This window comes from Thyridium curvatum (genome assembly GCF_004353045.1).
Source record: "Thyridium curvatum strain D216 chromosome Unknown NODE_52_length_296666_cov_86.205578, whole genome shotgun sequence".
Taxonomy (NCBI): domain Eukaryota; kingdom Fungi; phylum Ascomycota; class Sordariomycetes; order Thyridiales; family Thyridiaceae; genus Thyridium; species Thyridium curvatum.
In genome coordinates, this window is record NW_022156807.1 from 266,311 (window position 1) to 283,348 (window position 17,038).

The 17,038-nt window shown below is 56.6% G+C and overlaps 7 protein-coding genes across 7 annotated transcripts; 4 read left to right on the forward strand and 3 right to left on the reverse strand.

Annotated features, from left to right (window-relative positions):
- Positions 1-158: 158 nt before the first annotated feature.
- Positions 159-1,256, forward strand: E0L32_008168 (uncharacterized protein; the record flags this gene model as incomplete). The annotated part of the gene is made up of 2 exons (XM_031142992.1): positions 159-186; positions 349-1,256. 2 exons carry the CDS (start codon positions 159-161, stop codon positions 1,254-1,256), a joined length of 936 nt encoding a protein of 311 aa, XP_030992673.1.
- A 619-nt stretch (positions 1,257-1,875) lies between these two features.
- On the reverse strand, positions 1,876-2,933 carry E0L32_008169 (uncharacterized protein; the record flags this gene model as incomplete). Its single annotated transcript, XM_031142993.1, has 3 exons — positions 1,876-1,974; positions 2,040-2,114; positions 2,208-2,933. The coding sequence occupies 3 exons, from the start codon at positions 2,931-2,933 to the stop codon at positions 1,876-1,878; spliced, it is 900 nt and encodes a 299-aa protein (XP_030992674.1).
- Positions 2,934-4,903: 1,970 nt separating this feature from the next.
- On the forward strand, positions 4,904-5,590 carry E0L32_008170 (uncharacterized protein; the record flags this gene model as incomplete). Its single annotated transcript, XM_031142994.1, has 2 exons — positions 4,904-5,030; positions 5,184-5,590. The coding sequence occupies 2 exons, from the start codon at positions 4,904-4,906 to the stop codon at positions 5,588-5,590; spliced, it is 534 nt and encodes a 177-aa protein (XP_030992675.1).
- Positions 5,591-5,982: 392 nt separating this feature from the next.
- On the reverse strand, positions 5,983-7,056 carry E0L32_008171 (uncharacterized protein; the record flags this gene model as incomplete). Its single annotated transcript, XM_031142995.1, has 1 exon — positions 5,983-7,056. One exon carries the CDS (start codon positions 7,054-7,056, stop codon positions 5,983-5,985), a length of 1,074 nt encoding a protein of 357 aa, XP_030992676.1.
- A 1,018-nt stretch (positions 7,057-8,074) lies between these two features.
- On the forward strand, positions 8,075-8,740 carry E0L32_008172 (uncharacterized protein; the record flags this gene model as incomplete). Its single annotated transcript, XM_031142996.1, has 2 exons — positions 8,075-8,345; positions 8,415-8,740. 2 exons carry the CDS (start codon positions 8,075-8,077, stop codon positions 8,738-8,740), a joined length of 597 nt encoding a protein of 198 aa, XP_030992677.1.
- Positions 8,741-8,856: 116 nt separating this feature from the next.
- Positions 8,857-11,388, reverse strand: E0L32_008173 (uncharacterized protein; the record flags this gene model as incomplete). The annotated part of the gene is made up of 8 exons (XM_031142998.1): positions 8,857-9,776; positions 9,837-9,933; positions 10,007-10,270; positions 10,320-10,490; positions 10,547-10,670; positions 10,724-10,795; positions 10,847-11,222; positions 11,325-11,388. The coding sequence occupies 8 exons, from the start codon at positions 11,386-11,388 to the stop codon at positions 8,857-8,859; spliced, it is 2,088 nt and encodes a 695-aa protein (XP_030992678.1).
- A 2,446-nt stretch (positions 11,389-13,834) lies between these two features.
- E0L32_008174 (uncharacterized protein) lies at positions 13,835-15,561 on the forward strand (the record flags this gene model as incomplete). Its single annotated transcript, XM_031142999.1, has 3 exons — positions 13,835-15,239; positions 15,301-15,441; positions 15,515-15,561. The coding sequence occupies 3 exons, from the start codon at positions 13,835-13,837 to the stop codon at positions 15,559-15,561; spliced, it is 1,593 nt and encodes a 530-aa protein (XP_030992679.1).
- Positions 15,562-17,038: the final 1,477 nt, after the last annotated feature.

The window sequence follows — 17,038 nt, forward strand, 5'->3', positions numbered from 1 at the left end:
GTACCTCCGGAAACCTCACATTCCGTCCAAGCTTGAAAGTTTGCCCCTTCCGACACCTCGAGACCACAACTCCTCTCTCACAAACGCACACAGCCCTACCACTCCCCATGTATCATTTACACAGACCTATCTGACCACAAATATCCTTTTCCAAAACCATGGGCCAAGCCTGCGGCTGTCCTAGAGGTGGTTGCACGAGAAGAGGCGGTGCTCGGCCGCCCTCGCCGACCGAGCCTCGCCCACCCATCCCGTCCCCTCCGCCTCGCACTCTTCCCGACGCCAGCGACACGCCTCGCCCGCCTCGCAACTAGGATCCGATACGGGAGCGTGTCCCTCTGGTGGGAACAGGTCCCGAACAACTCCCCGCCGACCAGACGCCACCACCGCCTCCAGCTCAGGACGAGGAGCTTCATGGACCTCCACAACAAAAGTTGCCAAAGGCACCCACCGAGCCACCCCATCTCGATGACATCGACGAGGTCCCCTCCGTCACCGCTCCAGACGAAGGAGCCAAATCCCCATCGAGCCCGGCAACGAGTCCGAGCCCGACACACGACCTCTCAGGCGACAGGCGAGTGACGGTCCCCCAGATCAACGCCCCCACGCCGCACCGCCTCAGCTCGGACCGCCAAGTCTCCATCACCACGCCGGCAGTCCTCATCCACCGCCTTTCCTCAGACAACGCCGCCGCCGCGGAGCCAGAGCCGGCGTCGCCGTCGAGCGTCGATTTCTCAGGCCACGCCTTGCTCGACGACAAGCTCGTCACCTTCGCCAGGCCCGTCTCGCCCGCGCACGACCTGCGAGACGACGCGCGGGTGCCCATCTATCACACGACCGTCCGCCAGCCGCACCTGCTGTCAGCCGACGCCTCGCTGCCGTTCCCGCGGTCTGTGTCCCCGGCGCACAACCTGCGAGACGACTCGTTCGTGGTGAACCCGGTCCGGCGGGGGCCGACGCCTCACCAGCTGTCCCACGACGCACGGGTATCCGTCTCCGCACCCGCCACCCCGTCGCACGAGCTCTCCCGCGACAAGAGGATATCGATGGCTGGCGAGCTCTCTTCCCAGCCTCACGGCATATCTGAAGATGTCCGCGTGTCTGTCAGTCCGATGGGAATTATGCCACATTATCTCAAACTGGATCCGGTAGTGACAGTTGCCGGTTTGAGGCGGTCCAAATCATCTTCATCCCAACCGGCTGGGGTTAGGAGTGACGAAGATGTCCCGAACCATGGAGGTGCTGCATCTGTAATATGAGGGGTCAATGGTATCGTATGGGAGTTTCATCCAGGAAGTGGCAATGCGACGGAGCATGGGTCGGGGATGAGGGAACACCCTTGTGTTTCTCTTGATCGACAACTGGCGTTCTCTCCTAAGAAACTTGCATGCAATTCACGCCAAAGTGTACCTAGACTGAGAGATATGAAGACCGGGATCGGTTTCTAGATCATCATCACATTAGCAGATTCACGAACCCAAAAGCATCAACGGCACGCGACAATATCCTCGATCGAAGGCCACTCAAGGAAAGTATTTATCGAAGACGTGACAAAAAAAAAGACTTCATGAATTCCTGTATGTGATGCTGTGTTGGTTCCATTTCTACTGCGCCGCTCCGACTCCCAAAGACAATATCCCATTGTGATCCTCTCTGTTGTCAATCAAAAAAACAAAACAAGAGTGATACAATTCAAAGTTTGCTCCTCCACTGTCCGGCCTGGGCCCAATCATCTCGCCAAACTTTCTCGACATTACATGGTTCTGCCAGAAAGAGAACAAAAGAGACATTACCAAAAGTCATGGTATGGGTTATAGTAGGGTTTGTGGTTGGATGATTCTCGCAGTACCTGCTTCAAGGACGGAGTCCCTGTCATCTCTAGCAAGACTGGTACAATAGCAGCGGCTCGCCGACGTTTTCAATTTCGGGGATGGTGCACTTGAGGTCAAACGCCTTGGAAAGCACAATCTTGAAGATCTAGTACGAGTGTTAGTGGAGACGGGGCCTTGAGTCGTTACCGGAGAGTTGCGGTGAACACAGACCTTTTGCACGTTGATGCTATGGCTAGTGCTGCTGAAAATCAGGGCAGCACGCATCGCCTTGGCGAACCGTCGGGCCTGCGATGTTTTGTCAGCATGGTCTACCCCCTTCCCCCTTCCCTCCGCAAGCAGTTCTCCGAAGAAGGGCGACGCCTCGACAACAAAACGCACCTGGTTTGATATCTCCTCCTGGTCCTCCCTCGGGAAGTTGACAAAGTGGTCATACTTTGTGCCCACCAATATGGGGATGGCCGTCTTGTTGAACCCCCGCCCTTGCCTGTACCACTCCTTGATGCTGTTGAGGGTGCTCTTGCGCGTCAGGTCGAACATGAAGAGGATGGCGACGGCGTCGTTGCAGACGAGGGGCAGCATGTTGACAAATTCGCGCTGGCCGCCCAGGTCCCAGATGCTGAAGGTGATCTCGGTGTTGCGGATGCTGATCGTCTTCTCCATGAAGTTGACGCCGAGCGTCTGGATGTAGTCCTCGTCCCAGCTGCCCTCGACGTACTTGACCATCAGGCTGGTCTTGCCGATCTGCGCGTCGCCGACCATGCCGACCTTGATCACGACGTGGTTGCGGCCGTTGGACTGCGACGCCGCGGCCTCGGCGTGCGCGCCGCTGCCGCGCGATACGTGATCCGCGCTGTTGTAGCCGCCCTGGCCGCCGGAGAGGCCTGAGGGCGGCCGGCTGATCTGTTGGGGGATCGGGGGCGTTGCCGAGTACCGTGCATTGGGGTCCATCTCGTCTTGGCGGGGCGAGTTGGTCAGGCCGTGGTCAAAAGACTGTGACTGCATGTGACGCCGGTTGCCGTTACTGCTGGCGTGCGGGCTGCCCTCGAGCCCGCCCAACGTGTCATCGTGAGACATCTCCGGCTGGGGAACATGGTCGGTCTCCATGGTGTCGAGGGCGTCGTGGAATTGGGCAGGCGAGCCCGCTGAGAGTGTTGAGGAATCCACGGTGACGAGGCTGCCGAGGGGATGTGGACGGAAGGGAGATTATCGGGAGTCGGACAGACTGCGGGGTGGATCAGCCTCGACTACGGGTGGAAGCAGATGACGGTATGTGGCGGATTTGTCGATAGAATCAGCGGCAGCACTTTGAGTTTGCACTCAGATTGTCAGCTTCGAGTCGACCTCATAGAAGATGGCGGCCCAAGGTTGTCGGTCGGATAGCAAGGGTTGGCGATGACCACTGGTGGGCGAGACCACAACAGGCGTGCGTGGTGCCTCTTTACAAGCTGGTCCTGTTCAGGCACGGATAGTGCATCCCTCCATTCGAGGTCCGGCTGGGGGTCGGTGAGGAGTGGGCGACAGGCTGCGAGGCGGGCAAGGTCGGGATGACGAGAAAGTGGTGAGTGATCGGGAATGGAGTCGAGGTGAAGTTTGTCGTCACAGGCTGCACACCTTTTAGTGGGATTGATTTCCGATTGACGAGAGTTACTGTGGACTCGAGAGCCAGGGGTGGAGGGCAGTTTAGGTGGTCTAGTGGTCCCCAGGTGGGCGTCTCCGCCCCGAAACGTAGCACTTGAGATGGAATGTAAGGCGAAAGCGGTGGTGTCACACACGTAATAATGAATTTGGGACCTCAAACAACGCGGGGGGGCGCTTATGGGCAGATCAAAGAGCCTGCGAAAACAACCGGCAGCCACTGAGAGGGCAGAACGGCTCCCTCAACACGGACGCTAGACAACACAGCTCCTCAATCAGGTAATCCACAAAGGCTGTCCCTTTCTCATATTGAGTGCCTGCAGCACAAGTGGCCGGTCTAGTCGGTTGGTCTCAGCAACGAGCTGCAGGTCAGAGCGAAGCCCATCAGCTCGACGCGACTCGAGGTGGGACGCGACGCGAAGTGCCGTTTGGCAGCGAGACACGTTAACTACCTACCTAGGTAACCCACATACAAGTACTTGAGGACCCGAGTGAGGAGAGCAAGATGAGTGAGCATACGGGTCTCAATGCCGAAAAAGTCACCCTCGAGAACGTGTCAACAACATCGCTTACCAATATGGAAAAGACCAGTAGTCGTGTTGGGAGGGGAGACACGGACACATAAACAAATGAACAATTCTTGATTCTGGCTCCAGGGTAGCATGGGCTTATTTTGGTGCGAGGGGATATTTCATGCGTGTGTATGGAGGACCGCTAACAAACAAACCATCCCTCCTGGCATTGGCTCTCACGTTGAAGCCAATGGAGGGGCACATCTAATCCATAATAAGCGTAGGTACAAGTACAAGTATATGCCTACATTTTTTAATACAGGTACCAGAAGCTCCATGTCGTTCATAAGACAGCCAAGATCTACAACATGGTGTCCAGCTGCCGGAACCGGAGCTGCAGTTCGCCCATCCCCCCGGATCTCGAGTGGAATCGAGTCTCAGGGTCCAGGGGTGTGCGAGACCCCGAGAGTATATAGAAGTGTGGGATGAGCCGTGGTCTTATCTCAACACCAAGATCTCTCTCCGTCGTCACCTATCATATGCCAAACTTTTTTGTCGTCTGATAGTTATCGCCGACTGGGTGGGGAAATCGTACCTTCAATGGATTTCCGGCCTACCAACTCCGTTTTGCTGAAGCTGTCTCGGCTTCCAGCCCGCTTTACGTAAGCCAGACTGGCCCCGGACCACTGTGACTGGCGCTGTGAGACCACTGAACAGCCCTCCCCCCAGAAACATCGGCCCAGCACGGGCGGGACATGATCAGAGAGCTAGCGCACTGTGACATCCGCATCATCGAAAGCTTTCTTTCTCTTCTCCCCCTCAAGGCCGCCCTTGTTGAATAACTTCCTCTTCCCACGTCACCTCCCCTCACGAGACTTCACAGCTACTCACGGCGCTGCACGCTTACCTGTACCACCCCCATTGACAATGGCCTCAATCGCGCGCTGCATAAGGGCCGCCCGGCCGGCGACGACCCTGTCCGCCTTTGCTCGAGCTCCGGCTGCCCGCCGTGCCGGCTTCAATGCCGTTCGGGCCTTTTCAGTCACCGCCTGCAGTACGTTCACATTGATAATTGTCCTTTCCCCCTCCCCCCTTCCCCCTCCCCACTCCCCAATGGGGGAAACTCAGACCCGATTGCGAAACGTTCTTCAGATACCACTGTCTCTCCTATACTGACACTGCCGCCGCGCCTCTCTCTTGCCTCCAGGCCCGATAAGAAAGTACACCAAGGACCACGAATGGGTCGACCTCAACGCCGACAAGACGTCCGGCGTCATCGGCATCTCCGAGTACGCCGCCGAGGCCCTCGGTGACGTCGTCTACGTCGAGCTGCCCGAGGAGGGCAAGGTCGTCAAGCAAGGCGACGCCATCGGCGCCGTCGAGTCGGTCAAGTCGGCCGCCGACATCAACGCCCCCATCGCCGGCAAGATCACCCACGTCAACACGGGCCTCGAGGAGAAGCCCGGCACCATCAACCAGGTCCCCGAGGACGACTCCGCCGGCGGCGGCTGGATCGCCAAGATCGAGGTCGACGAGGCCAGCATCAAGGACTTTGAGGGCCTGATGGATGCCGAGGAGTACAAGACCTTCACCGCGACCGAGGCCGACCACTAGATGCTCTGTTCTTTTGTTTCGGCGGACGATCCGTTCTTTCGCAGGGGAGCTCGTGTAGCCCCCCTCCGTGGGACGTTGGAAAGAAGGGCTCGATGGAGGTACAATGCAGGTAGAAATACGTCTGCGATTGGTGGACTTTAGAAGAAAAGGGAAAACAAAACACAAACGACGTTGACACACAGTTCAACCTGGGAGATCATTGAAATGGGTAGCACCCCGGCAAATGTACCATACTACACGGGAAAAGCGGGGAGATGTTCCTGCTTTTTGATTCATCATGCAAAGTACCAGCCTGCCTAATGCCAATAGAAAAGAGCAAAGCAAGTTCTTCTATAGAGTTCCGTGACGAGAATGATGCACGCCGCTTTTCACATCCCCCCTTACCCTCTCACTCACGACGCCGTGGCGGGAACCAGTTTCGGGCCAGCCGCTGGTGCCGCCGCCTTGGCCGCGTTGATCTCGTCCAGGATCTTTTGTGCGCCCTTGGCGATGAGCTCGTCGGAGACGACCTTGCCGATCGCGTCCGCGTCGGCAAACGTAGAGACGTCCTGCGTCGTCTCGGCCTCGACGCCCTGCTTGCCGTCCAGGCTGACCACCGTGGCCTTGAGCGTCAGGGTCGTCATGTCGTCCGACCAGTGCGTCTCGACGCCGATCGGCACGCTGCACCCGCCCTCGAGCGTCCTCATGACGTAGCGCTCGGCCAGCACGGCGAGGAAGGTCGGCATGTGCGCGACGCTCCGGACGACGTCGAGCACCCGCGCGTCGCCGTCGCGGCACTCGAGCCCCAGCGCGCCCTGGCCCACGGCGTGCATGATGCCGCCGCCGCCGGGCGTGCGCGAGTCGAGGTACTGCGATATGCGGGCGCCAAAGTCCATCCTGCGCATGCCCGCCGCCGCCAGGATGATGCAGTCGTACGCGCCGCCCTCGGCCTCGAGCTTCCGCAGCCGCGTGTCGATGTTGCCCCGCAGGTCCTTGAACAACAGGGCCGGGTACCGCCGCCGCAGCTGCGCCATCCGGCGCACGCTGCTCGTGCCCACTATGCTGCCCGCCGGCAGGTCCGCGATCTGCCGGTAGGTGTCGCGCGGCGCCGTGTCGTCGGCCGACTTGGGCGTGCGGCGGAAGATGACGACGTCGCGCGGGTCCTCGCGCTCCAGCACGCTGCCCAGCACGCAGCCCTCGGGCAGGGCCGTCGGCATGTCCTTGGCCGAGTGCACGACGAGGTCGAGCTGGTTGGCGACCAGCTTGGCCTCGAACTCGGACGTCCACAGGCCCTTGCCGAGGTCCGGCAGCGGCGTGATCTTGTCGAGGTCGCCCATGGTCTTCATGGCGTCGATCTCGAACTTGAGGGTCGGGTGCGCCTTCTGCAGGGCCGCGACGACGCTCTCGGCCTGCACGACGGCGAGGGCGGACGAGCGCGTGCCCACGCGGATGGTGGCGCCGCCTTCCTGCTGCTGCTGAGACGCCATTGTGAGGGGCTGGGGGTGGCAATGGGTGCCGCAACAGTTGCGCGGGGTACGTCAGCAGGTTCGCTCGTGCGAGACGGTTGTAAGTAAAAGTCCTGAAAGGCTTTGGCAGGCCGTCAATCGTGCTATGGTGTCGTCGGACAAATTTAAGATCAGGTCATGCGTGGAAATATTTTGGCAAGTGTCACAAAAGATCGGAGTAGTTCTTCGTTCATGGTGGGGTAAAAACGGCTAAGGAGGTAGATCACAAGGGTCTTAATACAAGTGCCACTAATAAACCTAGCCGCATGTATGGAGAAACACACCTCCGCGGCCAATGCCGACAATCCAGAGAACATTGAACTAGCAATGGATAAGTTGGCATCAAGTCCCAATATTTATCTCTCGTCTATATGCGTATCTGGCACCTAGCGGGTGAACACGATCAAAAGATGCGGGCCATCGCCTTGGTCGAGACCTGGCCCGGAGGCCTCGTTGACGGTTCAACCACATCATTGATATCTTGGTCTCGTGGCCCAATAGTTGTAACCTCTTCGGCCAGGCCTTCTTCCAATCTTTGCATCTATCGCAGGCTGCATGCTTCTCCGGATGTCTTCGGTCTCTTCGTTGTGTGGCCTGGGATCTTCGAAAGCCGGGGTAGCTCCGGTGAGACAATCAGATACGTTTAACCAAAACCCTCCCCGTGAGACAACGTCTCGCTTCCCAACTCGAATATCCTTGGGCTGCGGCGTTATCGTCACCTAAACCCTCTGTTGAATGGTCAAAGAAGGACCGGCTCCGAGGCATCTCAGGGTGGCCATGGAGGTCGGAAGCCATTCATCCACCTTCGATCACTCGTTCTGTGCCTTTCACCCGGAATCGGGAACGATACAGCGTGATATCAGCTCCTGCTGCATGATCCTTACTAGCATGTAGTGCCTATATAAAGCAGCTATGAAGCTCATTGGGAACATGGCGATTCTGCAAAAACACCTGGTCATCTGCCTCTTTACAGACTAACACTTGTCATCTGAACCTCGCAATGAGACTGTCCTCGCCGGTATTCGCTCTCATCCTGGCTCATCGAGCAGCCGCACAGGTGCCAAGCAACTTTGCTACGTGGCGCGTTGGCCCTCCTCTTGGAGCAAGCAGACGACCGGCAGCTACAACTGCCATAGCCACCGTCGCGAGCAGCACTCTTCCGGGCATCCCCCAGACCAGCAGTAGCATTGATGGTGGCGGGGACGGCGGCCTGGGGGGAGTATGCTCATGGGGCTACACATACTGCGGTTACATCTTGAGCAACAACAACGGTCAGTGGTGAACATGATCATGGCCCGCTTGCGTATGGAGGGCCACTTACTGACCCAACGCAACGTCAGGCTTCAGCAACGAGACCATCGAGGCTGCATTTTGCGCTGTTGAGGGCAACTGCCCTGACGGGACCGCCGCGAGTGCCAGCACCAGCTATCTCGGTGCGCTCTATGTATGCCTCCCTGCGGATCCGCAGATCACCAAGATGAAAAGGCAGGCTACTCCCGACGAGCCCGCGCCGACCGCTATAGGCTCCCCTGACTGTCCTCCGCACCTGGGGCCGCACAAATTGCAGCTCCTGTGCTCTTGTGGCGGAGACCCAGATCCGCAGAAGGCGTGCTTGAACCCAGAAAGCGATCATATCGGCAGGTGCTTGAATCCCTGCCACAACTGAACGACGTGTGGTGGTAAAGTGTGCAGCGTATGGCTGGCTGGGAGCAAAGGCCGTGGTCACGGACAAATGCTGTGCCCCGTTGAACAGTGCAGAACAATACACGATCAGGTTGCTCTTCATGTCGGTCGTGAATTCTTGAGGTTCTTCATAGTGTTGTAGAGCAGGTTTGGGATGCCCTCCAGGCTGTTGTCTTCTAGATGTTGCAGCACGCCGGACCTATAGGCCTGCCACGACAAATCCAGTCCCCCGCCGGTGCCGAGCTGCGCAAGGCTCGACTGCGTAACGGGTCCAGCATGCCGTTTGTAGAGCTCCCCGCCCGTGCTGTCGATCTCGGCGTCCTCGAGACTGCGAAGGTGGGAGATAGACTGGAGACAAAGAGTTGGAGAGTGAGAAATCCCAAAGGACGATCCGAGGACAAGCTCCCTGTCGAGCCCAGTCATGTATGATGTGAACGATGGTAGCAGCGATTGAGGGATTCGACACCCAAGCGCGTTGGCGTCGGAGACTGCGAATGCCCGCCCACGCCAGAGGCAATTGCATATGTCCATCAGAAAGCCGTTGAAGGTGTTGACATTCTCTCGTTCATATGCACCCAGTTGCCGGTTCGCCGGACGGCTCATTGCAACCTCTAGGTTCTTTTTATAGACGGCCAAGATGCCACACAGCCGCGACAGCACGGCAAGAGATTGACTGAAATGTAGAATATATACCAGAGGTGGCGGTGGGATGGTGATCTGTACGTGGGCGAGCAGATCAGGCCTCGACATTATCGCAGTCACTCTTTCGAAGAAGTCCAGTATCTGTAGCTGAGTCGAAGCCGATGGTAGCGTTTGGAGTAATGTAAGTGAAAGCTTGTTTACGTGTTCAAGCAGGGCGCGTATGGTGGAAGAAGCATGGGCGGGGATATCATCCGACAGCAGGAAGACTGTCCAGTGATGCAAAAGCATTGTGTAGAATCCCAGGAGGTGAAGCTGCGATTCTGGAGTGTTGTTGAGTAGCCTGCCTTCCAAGGGCTTGAAAAGGGTCTCGTAAAGTGCTGAACAAGTCTCAGTTAGCAAGTGTATGGCATGAATGAGCTCTGAAGCCCATGACCTACTTGAGAATTCTGAGATGGGTGCGAAGGACATCACCTCGAGCAGCGCTGATCTCCTATCCTGGCCATCCCAAGATTTGAGCACCTCCTGGACTACTGACTGCACAATAGGGGGCAATGACTGACGGCTTCGTGAGCGGAGACACCAAAGAGGTAGGGGCATATGTGCTGACCTTGATGCTGAGGACATAGTCGTGAAGTACTTCGACCATGTCCAGTAATTCGCCATTCGTAATATCTCCAGACGCAGCATCTGCGACACACGCTGAGATCCAATGCTCTACTCGCCTGTAACCTTCGTCTCCGGGTCGCAAGAGCATCAACTTTTGAAGCAGAGGATCTGCAAGAACCGCGATCAACTGATTTGGCATTTCGATCTTCTCGATCTTTTGCACGAGATCTTGCACGGTGTCAATCTCTTCTAGTGTAATCGAGGTCTGTATTCGTCAGCGACGGTTTCTCAGAATAAGCAGTTGACAGGCTAACCTCTGTCGCATGTGAAGTATGAACACTGGGAATGTTCGATTTCCTTGTGGTCTTCTGCAGGCTGTGCTGGACACGGAAGCCATTTTGGGGGCCGCTAGCTTCAGACTGAGTTCTCTGCAGATGGGCCAGCTGGATCTCATCGACCCTCTCTCGCCACTGAGGATCGGGATGCTATCGATGATGTTAGAGAGATCAATGACTACGTTTCGACTGCAATAATGGCTCACTTTGAACGGTGACGCTCTGCCCCTAGTTGCCTCCCCAACGATGACTTCGGGGTAGTAGTTTTTATAGACGCGCAGAAGCCCTAGCAAGGCAGCATCGGTCCCTGTCTGACGCGAGAGACCCAGTCTAAAAAGCTTCATTAGCGCCGAAGGTGCATCAAGGGACTCGGGAGGTCATACATGGCCTGAATCCTGAAAGGGCGCACATGTTTGCGACGGGTGATCAGGGCGAGTAGGTGGCATATCTGCGGCCTTGAGGTTGTCAGTCGCTGCCCGAATCTGTCGAGTGGGAAGCTCACTCACCTGACCGCGGCGGTATCCAGAAGATTGAAGAGGACAGCATAGGTCTGGGATAGAACGGCCTGATTCCTCAAGAGGTGGTATACCAGGATAAGCCATCTGAGAAGCAACCCCTGTATGGTCAACGAGGGCTTCAGCTGCCCGAGGCCCAAGCTGCCGACGACTTTGAGGACCACATCGTCGGGTACCTTTATCGAAGGGTACAGATTCCTGACAATGGCAGCAAGGCTCGCCTGGTCGAGATGATTCGGTCGTATGACCAGGTCGATCAACTCTTCAAGTTCAGCCAGCTGCACGCCTTGGTCATAAGCCCGGGAAGTCAGATCTTGGACAAGGGCCTTGGCATTGGTGGTTCGCCGTTTGGCAGGGATCTTGGACGCTGGTTCATGTTAGCCTATCTGGAGCGCGCGTCCCAAATTACAGGAGCATCATCGCGATGAACATAAGATCGGGGCTCCCTCGTCTCGCTGATGTAACTCACCTTCTCGAAGCCGTAGAATAATGGTTCCCAGCTCGACTGCCGAGTCCTCCGTGATGAGAGACATTGTGGTCCCTGGCTCACATAAGTCCCATGTATATCCGCATGTGACCGTTAGTGATGATGTGTACGGTATATTGAGTTCCGGATTGAGTGTGCCGCTGTGAGTGTCTAAGTGTGTTTGACGCGTCTAGACGCGTGCGAGGCTACAGCGCTCATCAACTCCGTAGTTGGCACTAAAAGTGGAGAAGCGGCCCGCCTAGTCCAGCGTCTCGGGTACGCTGAAAGAAAGCAGACGGGAACTGCTGGCGCTAATAAACGATGCCACCACTCGAGGAAGCAAGCTGCGCATATGACATGATCCAAGAGCACACGGATCTCTTTATCTCACGGTATGGCACCCGATGACAAACCCTTGGTGTTCACAGAAGTGGATGGAGTAAAGCTACTCGCTAAATCAAACACGATCAAGTACGCTCTCATCGTTTCCTAATGGTCGATGAGGCAGGATGCATATCGTCCATGGTATGCACATCCCAAGGTCCTTCACATGGTTTCTTTGCTCACGTAGTCCATCCTCAATTTGTAAGGTGAGGGGAGACATGTTGGTCTTCTTGGCCGTTTGTGTGGATTTATGTAAGTGAGCACAAGTGGGCAAGGATACACACTTTTCCGAGAAGGGGCTGCAGTCTGGCATATCCGCATATTTTGGCGCTTCAACCTGCTTTTGTTTCCGGAGCCCTACTTGTCCCCTCCGTGCATAACCCTTGCCGATCAGATCCTTCATTTGGAGAGGCAATTCAGTCTTGCCGTCTGCAGGCCATGACGGCATTGTCTCGACTGTGACCCCCCCTTCCTCGTGTACTTGTAGCAATGCTGTCCGAGCTGAAACGCAACAAAAGTATGTCAGGCAGCCCTTGGAAGATATCTAGGACGCCGCGAGGGGGGTTGACAAACGTCCTCAGCCGCCCTCGGTGGTGGCTGAGAAGGTTTGAGAGTCCCGATGCCGAGCACGGCTTGACAGAGCAAACGCTGCTCGTGTAACCAAGCACGACAATGCGTTTGTCTGGGCTCGTGTCCAACCTCGTTTAAACAGGGATCGATGCAAGATGGAGTCAGACCCAGCACGCCAGCACCCACGCAAGGGCTCGAGTTGCTGCGTTACTAGTGGCAGACCAGCAGATTCCGATGGCACAGTCATAGAGGCCCAGTCATCGATGCAGGTGTGTGTGCGTTTGCCCTCGTTCGATAGACCTACTCCTGCTTCGTACCTCCATCGTCGCACAAGATCCTTGCCCTCATGCAGCCGGGCGGCCTTTGGAATATTCCCCAACGGATATCATGTTCTTTGTGCGACCAGACTCGCCGGTCTTGCTGCTCAAGGCTGCATGCTTGACACTCGGCTGCATGTAGGCCATTTATTACCAGCCAATGGGGCCTTGGAGCCTGATGATCTCGCATGCACACACACACCACAATGGGGTGGGAATTTGGGGCGGTCTGAGGCCGGAGCTCTGCACAGATGAATACCTGTTCTCTCTGGAGGGCTGTCGTCCCCCTTGATCGCACTGTAACTTGTTGCGGCCGGCTTCGATGGGTACCGACTTCCATACTGTGCCTCTCGTTACGGGGCTTGCGGTGCGGTGCGGTGCGGTGTGTGCGGTTGCTTGCTGATGCAGCAGTAATAACAGGGCCTCCTGCTGTTATGACCAGGAATAACTAACCAGATCGTATTTGCAGAGAGAGGCCCACTGTCCATCACCTAACCCGGCTCACTATTCCCCTTCCCACCAAGGCGATGCGGCGGCGGTCTCGCGTCGGTGCTGGTACCCTGGCCCAAAAAAGAAGGTCGCCTGGCCCAGTCAGTGCTCATACAATATTATCATCTCTCGCTGGACGCAAATCAAGGCCGCAATACTCACCTCATCTTGCTTTGCTTCATTCTCACGAATTTCCGGGTCCGTCTGCGGCCGGGACTCACAAAGGTCTCGCTGGCCTGCCAAATTGCCTCGCTTCCTTCCCTTCCTCCTTCTCAAACCGCCCGTTGTCGCCGATGCCATTCAGCCTGATTTTTTTGCGCAGCATTCTGTGACCCAAGACTTTCAGGTTTATGGTATCCACGCTTCCTTGTTGTTGTGAGATCCCCGCCGCCGGCCACTAGAGCTCTCGAGCGTGGCATCCACTTGGCACTTACACGAAAGGTCCTCTGAGCTAGTTCGCTCACCACTGCTGTCCCACTTCATGGTATCCTCTGGTGAATCTCCTGTTGAGAATCCAGTCCGAAAGACACCCTGGGAGGCGTCGCTCGCAAGCTTGATCGGATTAGCCAGTGGCCATATGAGCAGGTCCCCGGGGCCACGCAATGCTAGCTGGTTGACCGCTCAGCTACGACTTTCAAACCCACTTATGAAACCCGCGACGACAGCCGCCGCACATGCTTGAGTCTTCAAGTCGCTCAGCATACCAGCTTCCTCTGCTGTAGAAGGGCCATGTTGCTAGTATAGTACTCGGCTATGCAGAGCGCGTATGCTTGTGCTGGATCTCCTGGGTCCAGCCATCCAACGGAGCCAGCCGCGGTCCTCGTCCGGGACACGCAGTCGTGTATACCTCTCTCGCGGGTGCTCTCGGAAGGCGACCTCTTGTACATCTTCACCCCGGTGGTCGCGCCTCAGGAGCCCAGTGGTGGCCCTCCTTCTGACCCCTTCGAGATCTTTGGCAGAGCACTGGCAAAATATCACCCTTGGATCCGCCACGTCCCGTACAACGCCCGTGATAAGATCACCCCGTACCACGCAACTCACATCAACTTTGCGAGAGCCGTCATCTTCGTCGTCTCTGGACCGCCGAGGCCGGGCCAGCCTTCCCAGCTCGAGCTGTCGGAAGTGACTCGGGCCATCAGTGAGCCCCGGCCCCATATCATCCTGGCCTGCTGCAGGTTGCCTGAGTTGCTCGATGGAGGGGACGACCGGTATCCCACCGTCATCGAGATACCCGGCTTTCGTCGCAAGGAGCTCGAGGCGGCGGCAGAGCTGCTCTTTAGGCGGCATGTCTCACCAGCGATAACGGCACCTCCTCCTGCTAGTATCCAGCAGATCGCTAGCTTCGCGCCGCGGAAGTGGGGGGTCGAGATATGGGATGTCGGCAGGGACCTGGCGACGGTCCTGGAGCTCTGGTGTCAGTGCCTACCAGACTCCTTCCGCCTGGATCGCTTCCGCCTGCAGTCCTTGCTGCAACGGGACGGCTATGCGATGCACTACGTGGTGCGTGAGGAGCGCACCAAGGAGCTCCTGGGGTTCTGCGCGACGTACACGACGTTCATGGACGATCAGGACTCGAGGCTCCTGGGGTCGCTAGCCGCCATTATTGTCAAACCTTCTTATCGGCGGAGGGGAATCGGGCTGAGCCTGCACGACCACGCGCTGCGCCAACTTTCCAGGATACGAGGGGTCTGCCGACTCCAGCTCGGCAGCGCATTCCCTCGGCTCCTGTACGGCGTGCCTATGGAATTTACCTCGGAGGACTGGTTCCGGCGCCGGGGCTGGAGGGTAGACGAGCAAGGGCCGGGAACCGGTCAGGAAGTGTGCGATTGGCTTCTAGACTTTGACGACAGGCCCATGAGCGAGTTCTCGTCGTCTAGACTGACGTTCAGATCCTGCGAGATTCACGAGTACAGCAAGGTTCTCCAGATAGTGGCGAGGGAGTCGGTGCGCAGGGACAACATGGGCTGGTACGATCAGTACAGCCACCTGGACGGCACCATGCACATAAGCGAAGTCATCCTCGGCCTGGAGGACGACAAGATTGTGTCTACGGCGATCACCTACATTCCCAACCGTGGGAGCCCCATCGCCGATGATCTGATCTGGGCTGGAACGATACCCGGCAACGTTGGCGGCGTGACATGTATTTGCATTCTAGGTGCGTATATCGAAAGCTCCACACGCGCTTGTTCACCTTTGGCTGATTATTTATTTCCAAGACGACATGCTTCGATTTACTACGCGTGATTCTGTTATAATTCGGCTTCTGGACGCCTGTGTGCAGGTGCTTCGAAGTCAGGGCATGGAGAGAATGTTTCTGGATGCAGTAAAAGGAGGCCAAGAAGGCTTCCAGTCTCTGGGTATGCTTAATGCTCTGTTTTCTTTGCTATGGTTGTGTAATTCATCCCCAGATGAATACTGACATGCTCTCAGGCTTCCGCAAGTGGGCGAGATATAGAGATGTATGGCGTGATGTGTGAAACGACTTATGAATATTCGTCTGGTGTCAAGGCCGAGTTTCTCGACTCGAGCTATGATATTCAAAGCATATTGAGCAGCATAATTGAGCGACTTTTGGAGTTGGCATACTTCTGATGCCCAATGGGTCATTACTTCTGCGGCAACACATCGGACAACTGCGTCGCAAATGGAGAGTGAACGGGGCTGGATAACGAACGTGCAATCTGCTTTTACACTATCGCCAAATGGTTCCTTCGAGAAGAGCATGAGGGAGGATTTGCTACTGGGGGCAGACGGGGTTCGTCTTTTCGTCGAACCCAAACCTGTCGACTACCAATGTTTTGCTATCTATCAAGGGGAGACGAAACGCAATCCAATGGACTTCAATGCTCCTACGGCGCGCCACCGTGGTCAAATCGACAAGGCAACGTATTTTGTCCAGCCAGCCACATCACTTCGGGCACTTATGGACCAAGTGAAAAGAAAAACGAGCTCTCACATTTTCGAAACTGCCCTTGTCCGGCGTATCATTCAGCAAAAGGTCTGGCTGCACACGGTTGAGGGGAAAACAACGGACTGTGTTGTGATGCGTCACGGGTATCAGGCCAGTCATACCTGACGCTGTGTAACCCACACTTTGTCGAAATCTCCCTCTGATGACTTACACGCCAAGGGGACGCAGGTGTGGGCGCACTGACAACCGCGTGCGCTGGTAGGCACTCGACTCGGGTTGCAGAGGCCGGCCCCATGGACATGATAGACGAGACACTACGACGCTCCATGCGCACATGCATACATACCATACATACCATACATACACACTGATTTGCCTATGCCCAAACCTGCCCCCTTCATCTATCTGATAATTTTGCCCACCACGACGTAGCATCCAAAGGGACGCTCGTGTTAATCCCGGTCCGCATCAAGGCCGCCCCCCGAGGCGGCACGCGCCGGGGCGAGCGGGAAGGGATCGATCAGTGCTTCCTCGAAGGCTTCTTCGAAAAGGCCTGAGTACCCGAAAACGCACGAGGGGCCTCAAGGGCAGGAAGGAAAAAAGAAAGTAAAATAGAATGAATCACACGCAAGAGAGGCATCCGATCCTGCGCCGCAGTGTTACACATTGCTGGCACAAGCGCATCTGTGCGGCACGAGTCCCACCCACCCCTCTCGCCACCACCAGGGTGCGATGGCTGGTTCAACGTCCACTCCTTTGCCAGACTACGATTCGTTCGGATATCTTTCTGCGCTGTCCTCGCATGCTCGGAGGGGCCGGGAAGCGCATGCACTTGGCAGCGATTCTTTCATGTTGACAAGACACACACAAAAAAGGGGGGGCAGGCTTTCTCAGACCTCAACTCTGGTGCCCGAGAGTTGAAGAGTTTGGTCTTCATGTGCCACCGTCCGTAGTAAGCTATCACTCCCATCAGCAACAGTTAGTGCTTAGTATTTGCCCCTGCCGCACCTGACCAGGGAGGGACACCACATGTCAGCATGGGA